Source organism: Danio aesculapii, chromosome 25 (assembly GCF_903798145.1).
Source record: "Danio aesculapii chromosome 25, fDanAes4.1, whole genome shotgun sequence".
NCBI lineage: Eukaryota > Metazoa > Chordata > Actinopteri > Cypriniformes > Danionidae > Danio > Danio aesculapii.
The window spans coordinates 3,601,038-3,616,637 of record NC_079459.1 but is presented as its reverse complement, the minus strand read 5'-3'; the positions used below and the strand labels follow the sequence as shown (position 1 = coordinate 3,616,637).

Genomic DNA, 15,600 nt, shown 5'->3' with positions numbered 1-15,600 from the left:
ATATGTATATATATATAAATAAAAGCAATATCACACTTGTAGCAGTGCAATATGACTGTTTATCAGCATTGGTGGGAGGCGTGCGCTGACTCGAGCCCACAGGCCGAGTGCCTTACTGCCCTTCCAGTGACAATATACAGCCACATTGCACTGCTACGAGTGTGATATTGCGTTTATACAACAGTTCGACAGCATAAACGTGTATATAAAAAAGATACCAGATTACTATGGTATAAATACAGCACTACAACAAACAAAAGAGAGAGATTGATTTAGAATGTTACTTACCTCCTAATGATTTGTTCAGCTATAGTTTGAAATACGAAAAGAAAACACTGAGTGTTTCTCCCATAATACATTATTATGCAGTCTCTGGCGCCAACTTGTGTTGGTCAATCATCAATTACATTGCTCTACATGCTGATGGCTGCCGACGCACCGAATCTCCAAAATTATAAATATTTAAAATCGACTCTATTCTTATAAATAAACTGCATAGTTGCAATCTAAACAACTGCATTCTTGATTGTAGCGAGTTGTTTATTCTTCTGCTTGTCTCTCTATGTGGGCTGAGTAATACATCACAAGCGTGAAGAGGCTGTACGAGGGCTGTTATTGCGGAATTTCGCATGATTATCAGCCAATCAGATTCAAGAACCAGACAGAACTGTTGTATATAAGAACAATACGACACGAGTTGCAGTGTGTGATATTGCATTTATACAACAGTGCGACAGCACAGAGAGTCTAAAAACCCTTTTGTATGAGGAACTAATTTCTTCCGCCATTTATTCACATGTGCAGCTAACGTCAGTAGCCGTTACTAATTCACCAACGTCATTTTAAAGCTAGTATTTGAATGATTCTCTAGTGTAATGTCTAAAGATATGACAAAACAGGTGATTTTGCTGACATTTTAAGATTATAAGGCTGAATGGCATGAAACGCCATCGGTCTACAGAGATTTTTTCTCTGTTGCAATCGGGAGATCACAATATTACTATGGTATAAATACACCACTACAATATACAAAAGAGAGATCGACTGTTTAATAATGACCTGTTTAATAAAGAATTGATCAGCTGTAGTTTGAAATGTCACTGTTTTTCCTCTAAGGGCTTATTATGCGTCTTTGTTGCCATCTTGTGGATGAACATCGTCAATCATCTTTGCTCAAAGACAGGCTAATGGCTGCCGACGCTCTCTCAGAAATTATAAATATTTTAGAATAGGCGCTATCCTTATAAATAAACTGCATAGTTGCAATGTAAACAACTACATTCTCGACTTTAAAAGCCTCAAAAGTACATTATGTTGTCCAACAGTAGCAATACTTGTCAGGCTGTAGAGTGCCCTCTGCTTGTTGCTGTATGTGTGGAGTAATACACAAGGGTGAAGAGGCGGTACGAGTGCTGTTACTGGCAGAATATCACATGGCTATCAACCAATCAGATTCAAGAACCAGACAGAACTGTATACATAACTATATATATATATATATATATATATATATTAGTCTCTCATTATTCAAGCTTGTTAACCCCGATCTCCATAAAACTCACAAAATAGACTCAACAAATAAAATAGTACAATTTATGCAGACGTTTGGTTTTAAGAGGTGTTTTAAGCATATTTAGATTATATTTCACTGCTGTTCTAATCAATGTGTAAGATTTTGAAAAGCTTTCCCATCTCTTTCCATTACTTATTATTCATGTAGCCCACTATAAATACGTCAACAGCTTAGATAACTTACTCAGCAGGATTCTCTTCGAAATGTTGCCCTGCTACGACAGATATCAAGCTAAAAGAGAAGGCAAACTGTAGAAGAAGGAGCTAATGTTTTCTAAAGTCCACCTTGTGGCTGGGTTTAAAATGCAATGCGTATAAGCTGTGAAAATGTATTTGCCTTCACGTGTTTCTCTAGCTTATCTGTTTTTGCTTATGTAAAAAAACACAGTTTTGTTTCTCTCCTTTGTGCGTAGGCTCTTTGGAGGTGGTGTTCGTCAGAATGTGCCGTGCCTTCGACCCTCAGAACAACACAGTCTATTTCGATGGAAAGTATGCTGGGCCTGATGTCTTTAAATCATTAGGTGAGTTACAAAACCCAAACAGATTTAGGATGTGAAGTGGAAAATCTATGTTTGGAACAGTGTGTGTGTGTGTGCTTGTATGTGTGACTTGTATTTCTAACGTTGTGGGGATAATAAGACCCCTAAGTATAACAATACAACTAAATTTTGACCTTCTGGGGACATTTCTTGGTCCCCATAAGGAAAACAGCTCATAAATCACGCGTAATTCAATTGAAAATATATAAAATGCAGATTGTTTCCGGTGAGGGTTGGGTTTAGAGGTTAGGGGATGGGTTAGGATATACAGTTTATACAGTATAAACATTATTACATCTGTGGGGTGTGTGTGCCTTGTATTTCTAATATTGTGGGGGCCACATGTCCTTACAAGTATAGCAATATCAGTCAATTTTAACCTTCTGGGGACATTTTTTGGTCCCCATGAGGAAAAAAGCTCATAAATCATCCCCAATGAAGTGTTTTGAAAATGTAAAAATGCTGATTGTCTCCTGTGAGGGTTGGGGGAGGGAGGAGAATATACAGCCTGCACAGTATAAACGTTATGTCTACTAGATGTCCACATAATGATATCTAACAAGTAAGAATAATAACCAGTTTTTACTACATAAAATACATTAGGCCTATGGAGAGTCCTCATAAACCACCAATACCAATGTGTGTGTCTGTGTGCATGTGTTGGGTGCTTTTGCATATGTACTTTGTACTCCTGACGCTGTGGGGACCATATGTCCTCACAGGTATAGCAATACCAGTAAATTTTGGCCCTATTTTTGGTCCCCATGAGGAAAACGGCTCATAAATCATACAGAATTAAATGTTTTAAATATTAAAAAATGCTAATTATTTACTGTGAGGGTTGGGTTTAGAGATAGGGTTCGGGGAGGGGAGAGAATATACAGTCTGCACAGTATAAACATCATTATGTCTATGAGAAGTCCCCATAATGATATCTAACAAGTATGTGAGCGTGTGTGTGATTTTTATTCATTTATTTTTTTGCCACAGGCTTTCTGTGAGGGTTGGGTTTAGGAGGGCCATATAATATGCAGTTTTACTGTATAAAGTACAATATGCCTATAGAGAGTCCTCATAAACCACCTATACCAACATGTATGTGTCTGTGTGTTCGTGTGTAGTGTATTGTTGTCTGTCTGTTCACGTGTAATGTATTTGTGTGTGGGTATATCTTGTATTCCTGACACTGTGGGCACCACATGTCCATAGGTATAGACTTTTTTGGTCCCCATAACTCATAAATCACGCATAATTAAATGTTTTCAATTCATAAAAATGTGAGGGTTGGTTTTAGGGGTTAGGGGGATACAAAATTTACAAAACTTGTACAGTATAAATATCATTATGTCTGTGGGGTGTGTACGTGTGTGTGTGTGTGTGTGTGTGTGTGTGTGTGTGTGTGTCTTGTATTTATAACATGGTGGGTACCAAATATATCCACAAATATAGCAATACCAGTAAATTATGACCTTCTGGGGACATTTTGTTTTCGGTGCCATGCTCATAACAACAGCGCATAAATCGTCGTTAAATGTAACAATGCAGATTGTCTCCTGTGAGCTCCCCATGTTCGCGTTGGTTTCCCCCACAGTCCAAAAACCTGTGGTACAGGTGAATTGGGTAAGCTAAATTGTCCATAGTGTATGAGTGTGAACGAGTGTGTATGGAAAGGGCAGCTAAGTTGGCGGTTCATTCCGCTGTGGCGACCCCAGATTAATAAAGAGACTAAGCTGAAAAGAAAACCCTCCTGTGAGGGTTAGGGTGAAGCCTAACCCTATGAAGGTCTAAATATCACCCCTATTAACACACAACATTTACAGACCTAATAAATATGTATCTTAGTTCTTCTCACTCAAATCTTTTATATTCACAGTAATAGTGCTCTGGACAGCAAAAAGTTATAATATAATGATAGAAATTATAGTGGCAATTACTGTAACGTTTATCATAAAAGTAAAATGAAAAGTAATATGTGCTATACAAATATGAATGGGAACTTGTTATGCTTGATTTACATTGATTTTGTTATATAAATAAGATGCATCACTTTTCGGGTTGACAAAACATGTATATATTTCAGGAAGCTTATTCTTAAAAAAAAAAAAAGTTCATATTTTACTCATGAATATGATAATAAATACTAAATTTGAATGAATTCTAATTACATTATACTCTCATTCAGCACTCACATCTTCATTTCAATATAAGCCTCCATAAGTCTCCATAGCTTACAATATGTCATCCCTGGATTTTCCCTTTCCTTGGTAAGTCTTCCTTAGTGTTGCAGTAGCCACTGCATATGTTACTGTAGGCATCTACAACATACGCAAACAAGATTTAATGTCTACCAGAAGTGTTTCATCAAACCCCACCATCCAGTTTTTCAGATGTAAGCAAATAACATTTACATTTGAATGCCGTGACATTAGTGAAATCCCTTCCCGGTTATTATGCACACAGCAACCCAAAGCTTGTCCAAATGCCAAAACAAACACAAAAACGAGAAATCTAGACATGGTATGAAAGATAACATCCAGTTGTGTACTGTAACCATATCTCATGTGGGCGTCCTCAGCCTTATAATGATCGTAATACTTTATATCTGCCGTTTTTAACAATCCTGCATGTGTTCGCCAAGCCTTAGCGCAGTAACTGCTATGAAAACTGTGCCCTCAGGTGGTGCTGATGTTTCATTTCAGTTATTTATCATTTTTCACTGCTTAATTGCCAATATCTGATTTATTTATGAGTCGGATATGGATTTGTGCTTCCAAAACTCACATTACTGCTAAATAGGTGTTGTGTTGAACAATGTTACGATCGATAACAAAATATCATTCTTAGCAGACAGGAGAACACATGTATTTATTATTCATGCATTTGAAACGCAATGCGAAATTTGCATATTAATGCATGCAAATACATCTGCTCTGAATATCCTTCACTACACTATAGTCCTCCATTACAGTGCAGTTTTCCAGAAAATGTAGAAGAATATATTTGTAGATACTAAAAATTAGGGGTGTCAAAATGAATTGTTTTTTCGGTGCACCACGATGCAGACGCGGACAATTCGGTATCGGTTCAGTAAGAATCTTAACCGGTTATTGTGTACTGACGTCATTTATCTCATATGCGCTATGTCGCCGTAGCTTACTATGGTGAGGGAGGCGAGCACGAGTATTTACAACGCTCCAACTACTTAAAAACGCAGAAACTGCACAATTTCACTGCATGTGTGTTCGCTGGTTCAGTCTTTCACTGACACTGAACAGCAGAAGCCCCTATTTCACTGCGATTTAGAGAATGAAAGTACTTCATTCTCTCTCTCTCACTGTGGGCCCATTTGATCTGCTGGCGTGGCTTTTCCCCTCCTCTCGGCTGTTTTACAGCGATACTTCTGGATACAGACACCAGCGCGTGCCTGCAGAGTTTTCTCCACCGTGTCTATCATGGATCAGCTGTGATCGCCGCTGCCGCCTGCCGCTTATCAGTGTCACTCATCTGTGAAGAGCCCAGCGCGCAAGAGCCAATCGCAGCCGTTTTTGTTGAGGGTGTGACCAATCAAAGGGGTGTAAAAGAACTTGGTAGACTAGGATCAGAAAGCGAGCGCGATATTTATATTTGTTTATATTAATTGCTATAAATGCTCGTGTTGTTTAAAGGTATAGTTTATATATGACTGTTTGTATTAAATGACAAAATTGTATTACAAATAGTATATAAATATAAATATATTCATACATTTTAATACAAGAATTCTGAAGAAAATATAAAACTGTGTATGGAAAGCACCGTCAATGCACCGAGAAATCGAATTGAACCGAATCGTTGGCATGATAATCGTAACCGAACCGAACCGTGAGACTAGTGTAGGTTCACAGCTCTACTAAAAATGGAGCAAAATTAGATTATTGTATTGAAATTATTAGCTATTTTTAATGCTAGGTGAGTAGTGTCTGATTTGTTTGGCGAGTCAGATTCTAAAATTTAATCAGAATTTCTCAAAAACCCACATAAAGTGTTGACATGACTGGCAAAGCTTCAGAACAAAATATATGTATTGCTACTTCAAATGTAATATATGCTAAATGTCTCGCCTGAAAAAAAATTTATATTCATGCATATATATATATATATATATATATATATATATATATATATATATATATATATATATATATATATACAATTTAAATTCATAATAGAAATATGTGAGCAGATGTTTTTCAGATCAAAATTACATTAAAAATAATTATAAAATAAATAAAGAGAGAAACAGAGAGGGTGCGTGAGAGAGATCTCGTGTGTGCATGTAAATGACTCGGGCATATCTAATAGCTCATGGTAACATATGTTAGCTACCTCTTAGCAAATATATTTAAGCATATTTCCGAGATTACAGATGGATGAAGGCTCTGGCAACTGTCACTGGGTTACTTTAGTTACTACTAATGCTTGGGGACATGCTTTTATTTCGAACTGGAACTATGTCCATTAAATGGTTTTATGCAACCCAGCATTACGGCAGTTTGTTATATAGTCGCGAAATTTAATCTATCGATTTCATGTTCACAGATATTACTTCTCTTTTTTGTGTTCCTCAACATGACTGTTAACTAATTTATTACTATAGCCAATTTTTTGTGTTCCTCAACACGACTTTTAAAATATTGCATTCATTGTATTTGTTGTTGTTGTATATGCTAGTGTCTGTTAACATAAATTGATACATTAAATTTTGTGACGATAAAACGAACTGCCGTGAGACTGGGTTGTTTTATTGCACACTTTCCAGCCAATCAGAATCAAGAATTTCACCAGACCATAGAAAAAGCGGAAAAATTTGTGTCTGTGAACACGAATCGATACATTAAATTTTGTCAATATATAACAAACTGCGTGTTACTGGGTTGTTTTATTGCATACCTTCCAGCCAATCGGAATCAAGAATTTCACCAGACCATGAATAAAAAGCGGGAAAATTTGACTGTAAACACGAATCGATACATTCAATTTTTGTGACTATATGACAAACTTCCGTGTGACTGGGCTGTTTTATTGCACACCTTCCAGCCAATCAGAATCAAGAATTTCACCAGACCATAGAAAAAGCGGGAAAATTTGTGTCTGTGAACACGAATCGATACGTAAAATTTTGTCAATATATAACAAACTGCGTGTTACTGGGTTGTTTTATTGCATACCTTCCAGCCAATCGGAATCAAGAATTTCACCAGACCATGAATAAAAAGCGGGAAAATTTGACTGTAAACACGAATCGATGCATACAATTTTTGTGACTATATGACAAACTTCCATGTGACTGGGTTGTTTTATTGCACACCTTCCAGCCAATCGGAATCAAGAATTTCACCAGACCATAGAAAAAGCGGGAAAATTTGTGTCTGTGAACACGAATCGATACGTTAAATTTTGTCAATATATAACAAACTGCCGTGTGACTGGGTTGTTTTATTTCATTCCTTCCAGCCAATCGGAATCAAGAATTTCACCAGACCATGAATAAAAAGCAGGAAAATTTGACTGTGAACACGAATCAATACTTACAATTTTTGTGACTATATGACAAACTTCCGTGTGACTGGGTTGTTTTATTGCACACCTTCCAGCCAATCGGAATCAAGAATTTCACCAGACCATAGAAAAAGCGGGAAAATTTGTGTCTGTGAACACGAATCGATACATTAAATTTTGTCAATATATAACAAACTGCCGTGTGACTGGGTTGTTTTATTTCATTCCTTCCAGCCAATCGGAATCAAGAATTTCACTAGACCATGAATAAAAAGCAGCAAAATTTGACTGTGAACACGAATCAATTCATACAATTTTTGTGACTATATGACAAACTTCCGTGTGACTGGGTTGTTTTATTGCATACCTTCCAGCCAATCAGAATCAAGAATTTCACCAGACCATAGAAAAAGCGGGAAAATTTGTGTCTGTGAACACGAATCGATATGTTAAATTTTGTGACTATATGACAAACTTCCGTGTGACTGGGTTGTTTTATTGCACACCTTCCAGCCAATCAGAATCAAGAATTTCACCAGACCATAGAAAAAGCGGGAAAATTTGTGTCTGTGAACACGAATCGATACATTAAATTTTGTCAATATATAACAAACTGCGTGTGACTGTGTTGTTTTATTGCACACCTTCCAGCCAATCAGAATCAAGAACCTTTAGCCTTTTCTAAATATAACTATTTTAATGTTTTTGGTTTTCATTTAGTGCCATTATTTTTACATTTAACCAATAAGGAATGTTAGTTTCCAGTCCCAGTGACTGTATTCAGGATAACAGGGAACAATGTTGTGTCTCGATGGTGTCTAGCTTGGGAAAGTAAAACAAAAAATGCTGCTGTAGACGATCTGCCAGTGTTTGTCTGACTCACGGGTGTTACTCAGTTTGTTAGTGACCCCAGTCACAGTTACATAAACCTTCTCACTCGCCAAAGCGTGATTATCCTGGACCGGGGGAGGAAAATTCATTGAGTAACGCTGAAGGATTGCATTGTTCATACCTCTGTGCCACCCCGACATCTGCTAAAAGATCAAGTGTCTGCTCTTCTCTGTCTCACTGTTTTCTCTTCTGTCTGCACGCTGACAGGCTGCGACGACTTGATCAGCTCTGTCTTCGAGTTTGGGAAAAACTTGTGTTCTATGCACCTCTCTGAAGACGAGATCGCCCTGTTCTCCGCCTTCGTCTTGATGTCTGCCGGTAAGCAAACTCTGTGTTAAAATCCCATAAATTACCCACAATCCCTGGTTTACCTTCAGAATCATACATGAAGATGGAAGGAATATTGAATGGTTGAGCAATTTTACTTTCGAGGATAAAACTTGTGCTTACAGAGGCCAGAAATTAGGTTTTCCAATAAATCGGTGCGTGTGGTGTTTATGCTATGTTGTAATTATCATAATTGCGAAATTACATATTCTAAAAAGCATTTCAAATCCTCATAGAATTAGTAATCAAAGCTAATGAAGAGTGAATTTTCCAGTGTTCCGACGACATTACCACTTCAGAATAAAATCTAATTGAGAAACCCTTGATTTTAGCGACAGTAGTGGCCATTAAGTGCAAATGTATTGTTATTTTGGACATGTAATAGGTTACAGATTACACTTTTTAAAATGTAATTAGTAGTGTAGCTATTTTAGTCACTTTATTCAATTAACGTAACTGATAACATTTGATTATGCTTACAAGTTACAGTATTTAAAATGCAATGTTATGTAACTTTAGTTACTTATTAATGTAATGTAAATGATTACATTTGATTACTTTTACATGTTACAGTATTGAAAATGTAATTTGTAGTGTAACTTTCAGTTACTTTATTAAAGTAACGAATTACATTTAAATACTATTACAAGCTACAGTATTTTAAATGCAATTAGTTGTGTAGCTATTTCAGTTACTTTATTAATGTAACTGATTACATTTGATTACATTTACAAGTTACAGCATCTAAAATGTAATTAGTAGTGTAACTATTTCAATTACTTTATTAAAGTAATGTAACGGATTACATTTGATTTACAAATTACAGTATTTAAAATGTAATTAGTTGAACTATTTCAATTACTTTATTAAAGTAACGTTACTGATTACATTTGATTAACAAGTTACAGTATTTAAAATATAATTAGTTGAACTATTTCAATTACTTTATTAAAGTAATGTAACGGATTACATTTGATTATTTTTACAAGTTACAGTATTAAAAATGTAATTAGTTGAACTATTTCAATTACTTTATTAAAGTAACGTTACTGATTACATTTGATTAACAAGTTACAGTATTTAAAATATAATTAGTTTAACTATTTCAATTACTTTATTAAAGTAATGTAACTGATTAAATTTGATTATTTTAACAAGTTACAGTATTAAAAATGTAATTATTAGTGTAACTAATTCGGTTATTTAAAATACTGTAACTGATTACATTTGATTAATTTGACAAATTACAGTAATTAGATGCAAGTAGTATTGTAACTATTGCAGTTACTTATTAATGTAACTGATTACATTTACCAGCTACAGTATTTAAAATGTAATTAGTTGTGTAACTATTTCACTTATTTGTTGATGTAACTGATTACATTCGATTACTTTTACAAGTTAGAGTTAAATTGTAATTAGTAGTCTAACTATTTCAGTTACTTATTAAAGTAATGTAACTGATTACATTTGATTAATCTAATATGTTGCACTATTTTAAATGTACAGTAATCAGTAGTGTAACTATTTCAGTAATTTTTTTATGTAACTGAATACATTGCATTACTTTAACAATTTATTCTTGTTACATGTTATCTGTAGCTTGTTGTTAATGATGAGAGAATTTGTGAGAATAGTGCAGAATTTATGAGGAATTCAGCTCAACTTATTCAAAGTAGCCAAAATAAGTAGCATTCATATCGCAACAGCTGTGATATATTTGACATAATTGTTTTGCCCCATTATGTTGCATTTGTTTTTCTCACTTTGTTGCATGTTAATTTCACAGCTCATATATGATGTGATGTGCATGTTTGTGTGTGTTTAGACCGATCCTGGCTCCAGGAGAAGGTGAAGGTGGAGAAACTCCAGCAGAAGATCCAGCTGGCCCTCCAACATGTTCTGCAGAAGAACCACAGAGAGGACGGCATACTGACAAAGGTACAGAAGAAAATTGATTAATTAAAAATAAATGAATACAAATTTTCTTTTATCATATTCTTTGACTTTATATTATATTTTATTGTATTATATAGCAAATTTAAATTATTGATGATACTACATTTTTCCTGTGGAATAGAAATTTATATTATATTATATTATATTATATTTTATTATATTATATTATATTTATATTTATTTTGATTATATTATATTATATTATATTTTATTATATTATATTATATTTTATTATATTATATTATATTTTATTATATTATATTTTATTATATTATATTATATTTATATTATATTATATGTTGATTATATTATATTATATTATATTATATTATATTAATTAGATTATATTATATTATATTTTATTATATTATATTATATTTTATTATATTATATTTTATTATATTATATTATATTATATTTTATTATATTATATTTTATTATATTATATTATATTATATTTATATTATATTATATGTTGATATATTATATTATATTTTATTATATTATATTATATTTATTGTATTACATTATATTTTATTATATTATATTTATTATATTATATTTTATTATATTATATTTATTATATTATATTATATTTATATTATATTATATGTTGATTATATTATATTATATTATATTATTATTAATTATATTTATTATATTACATTATATTTTATTATATTATATTTTATTATATTATTTATATTTTATTATATTATATTTTATTATATTATATTATATTATATATATGTTGATTATATTATATTATATTTTATATTACATTATATTTTATTATTTATATTTTATATATTATATTATATATATTATATTATATGTTGATTATATTATATTATATTTTATTATATTACATTATATTTTATTATATTATATTTTATTATATTATATTTATTTATTTTATTATATTTTATATTATATTATATTATATTATGTTGATTATATTATATTATATTATATTATATTATATACATTATATTTTATTATATATTTTTATTATATTATATTATATTTATTATATTATATTTTATTATATTATATTATATTTATATTATATTATGTTTATATATATTATATATTATATTTATTATATTATATTTATATTATATATGTTGATTATTTATTATATTATATTATATTATATATATTATATTATATTATATTATATTATATTTTATTATATTATATTATATTATATTATATTATATTACATTATATTTTATTATATTATATTTTATTATATTATATTATATTTATTATATTATATTTTATTATATTATATTATATTTATATTATATTATATGTTGATTATATTATATTATATTATATTATATTATATTTTATTATTACATTAATTTTATTATATTATATTTTATTTTATTATATTTTATTATATTATATTTTATTATATTTATTATATTATATTATATTATTTATTATTTGTAAACGATCGAAGACCAGGCGAATAACTGATATAAAATAATACTATTATAACATTTTGAAATCTTTTTTATTGTTTTTTTTTTTCATTTTCAGATTTAGTATTTAAAATTAATTCATGTTATAGGTCAAAATTGATCTTTTATTTAATAATTATATTTAATTTGATTACAAAAAAACATTTTCATAGGTATAGTTTTAGTAAATAACAACACTAAATTTTAACTAAAGTCAAAACATAAAATTGAGTGTGTTAATATTGTTAAACACACATGTACATTCTGTTTTAAAGCCCTTGTGTTGCACAGCCATGAGACAATAATTAAAAAGCCTACGGGGTCAATTTTGACTTCATGTATGACTTCATCCGCAAAGCTGCATTTGGTCTGGCGGCCGAAAGATTAGCTAATGTCGTGTGAAAACCTGGGACCATCTGTGTTGTGTCTGCGGATTAGAGGGTCTGCCTTTTGCCTTTTGACCCAGTACTACAGGGTCTTTTTTTTCCACCAAATTAAAATCTCTTTCTCTCTCCTCTCTCTTTCCGCAGTTGATATGCAAAGTGTCCCACGCTGCGAGCCCTGTGCAGCCGGCATACGGAAAGCTGACGGCGTTCAAAGCAATATATCCAGACATGTCCGCGCACATTTCCCCCCTTTGTACAAGGAGTTATTCGGATCAGACTTTGAGCAGTCGATGCCCGTTGACGGGTAGCGCTTCCCGATGCCACACCGTGGGGAATGTCAAGCTTCAATCTGAGACACTTTAGCAGTGCCCTGCGCATACACACACACATATACACACACACCTGGATGGACGACACACTGCACACACACACTTCCCCTCACTTTTTTTTTTTTTCTTGGCAATTTTTTTTCGTCGTGGAGATGATGATAATGGACTGGGTAGGACTCCAGCGGTTTATTTTTGGGGGTTTGTTCCCTCCTTTTACTGACACAGGTGGGATTCGGAGCCCAGGGGAGAGGACGAGAAGATGAAGACACTTGTTTTTTTTTTCTCTTCTCTCTCTCTCTTTCTCTCTCGTTCCTTTCCAGAGCCGTCCCATGGCGATTTGTCACCATCAGCATAAATAGTTCTGACTCGTTTCCAAAACGATTCCCGGAGAGAGCATCGGCCTAAACTTTTCACAGCCCCTTTCTCAAGCCACGAATGAAGTGAAAAAAAAAGCTGATTATCTGGACTGTTCCAGCAGTTATTGTAGCACCAAAAAAGTGTAGAAGCATATGTTGTGGTTTCTTCCTTCCCTCGCGCTTGGATTTTAGTTTTTGGGATGCGAAACGAAGAAGAGAGAGAGAAAGAGAGATACGGAGAAGAAGACACCTCCGAACAGCACCTTTCTACGGACAATCGAGAACAAAAAAAACAACAAAAAAAAGAAGGAACAACGTGTAGAATTCTGGTAATTCTAGTCGTTAAAGTGCGCGATTGCTTTTAGCCGTCAGAGACTCCATCTATCATAGTTGCTTAGTGATATCGTTTAAGGCCATCTGCTATTAAGTCCCTCTCTGGAACGGTGTTTTATCGTAACGTAACGGTCTGACCACAAACATCGATGCAATGCAAGGGTCCATTCCACCTGTTTTCTAACGTGTTACAGGGTATACGGTCATAAGTACAAACTATACAGAAGAAGAAGAAGAAAAAAATACTAATGTTTATAGAATCTATTTTAAATAACATGTATGATATTTAGTAGCTAGACTATTCTTATTGTGAAAAATCGATAAGGCCACTTTTATTTGCACCTTTCTTTAATTTAAGACTTGTATATTTACCTAGTATGTGTTGCATGTATAAATACCACGGTTTCTGGAGAGCGACGTGCTGGAAACCCAACGCTGCTGAGGGTGGGTGCGGTGTTTGTGTGTGTGTTTTTGTGTATTTATTTGCGCGAGGCGGAGGTTGGTGCTGGGGAAAGGCAGGTCATGTGATCTGGGAGGGGGAGGGGGGGTGTATACTTATTATTTTTTTTTGTCATTTAAAACTGGAACTAAGCTCTAGTTCTTGTTATGAACCTAAGCACACGGGACTATTCAGTGAAATAAGACCCTTTTTTCCATACGTCATTTGCTGTTTAATGGTTCCATCTAGTGGTGGTCCACCAGATCTGTTGGCTGATTTTCTTAAACCGGCTTTTGTGAGGGTCTTTGCCCAGCAACAACGCTCGTCGGGAATGTAAGAGTGAGGAAAAAAAATACAAAAGAGACATATTCAAAGCCTTGTCTGGTTGAAAATCCTCTATTTTTGTAACATTGTACACTGCTTATGAAGCCTATGAGAGAAAAAAGGGAAAGAACGAAGGATGATTTAGCACTTAATCCTGCAATAATTAGAATTTGTGTGTATTTTTAATGATTTTATTTGTCTTTTTCAAAGAACAAGACATTTGTAGTAATAGTGCTATTTTTCGGAAATACCTAACTGTAGTGTGTTGCGTGTGTTTGTACGTCTTTTGAATGTGCCATAGTGGTCCTTCCTGCTTTTTTTTTTTTTTTTTTTTTTTTTTTTGGAGTCTAAATAACAAAAAGATTTGTTGTATTGTAACATTCCAGTAAAAAAAAACTACTTAGAAAATCCCACAATAATCCAGAAGAAGAAAAAAAAAAAACATTATTGATCTTCAACCTGCTATAACCGACATTCTGACAAACATCCAGTAGATCTTGGTAGCTTTTGTGTCATCCCCCCCCCCCATAATTTCCTCAGGGAAGAGTCTGTCTAACTCAATTCTGACGCTGGTAGCTTAAAAAAATGTTAGTCAGCTCTATGTTGCATCTAAAACTCAATAATTGGATCTTGACGGCCTCTTTAGAACAAATAAATAGCATTTTTAATATATTTAAGTCCACCACATTACTAAAAGATCAGGTCAATGCAATCGCCATCATGAATGACATCCAGGTTCACGTTTAGTTCCTTGTAAATCAGCAGTTTGTGTACTACACAGCTCAGGGAGAGAGATATTGTGATGATTGAAAAAACAGAGAGATAATGCGAACAGTTCTAACCCAGTGAGCTGCCAACATAGACAGCAAAAAATGTCCACTACTTAATTTCGATCAAATTTTGAGCCATTATTGCTAAAAAAGCCATTCCAACATGGAGATATCAGATCAAAAGACATGATAATTATGCATTTATGCCATTCAGAATCATAAATAATGACAAAATGCGGTTTAGTAATGCAATATTTACCCACGATTCCGGGAAATTTGCTCAATAATTTAACATAGCAGCATACTGATGTAAAGACTCCATTGAAATCAATTGTGAGAGAAAGCGCAGCATTTGTTAAATGGGT

At 33.1% G+C, this 15,600-nt stretch overlaps 1 protein-coding gene across 2 annotated transcripts in view; it reads left to right on the top strand.

The window, feature by feature from the left end:
* The window catches only part of roraa (RAR-related orphan receptor A, paralog a), a 559,428-nt gene that overhangs the window by 510,889 nt on the left and 32,939 nt on the right, over positions 1-15,600 (top strand). For both annotated transcript variants that reach the window (XM_056451506.1, XM_056451507.1), the window contains 3 exons: positions 1,986-2,093; positions 8,748-8,858; positions 10,696-10,808. In XM_056451506.1, coding sequence (XP_056307481.1) covers positions 1,986-2,093; positions 8,748-8,858; positions 10,696-10,808 — 332 coding nt within the window. The remainder of the gene's footprint in view (positions 1-1,985; positions 2,094-8,747; positions 8,859-10,695; positions 10,809-15,600) is intronic.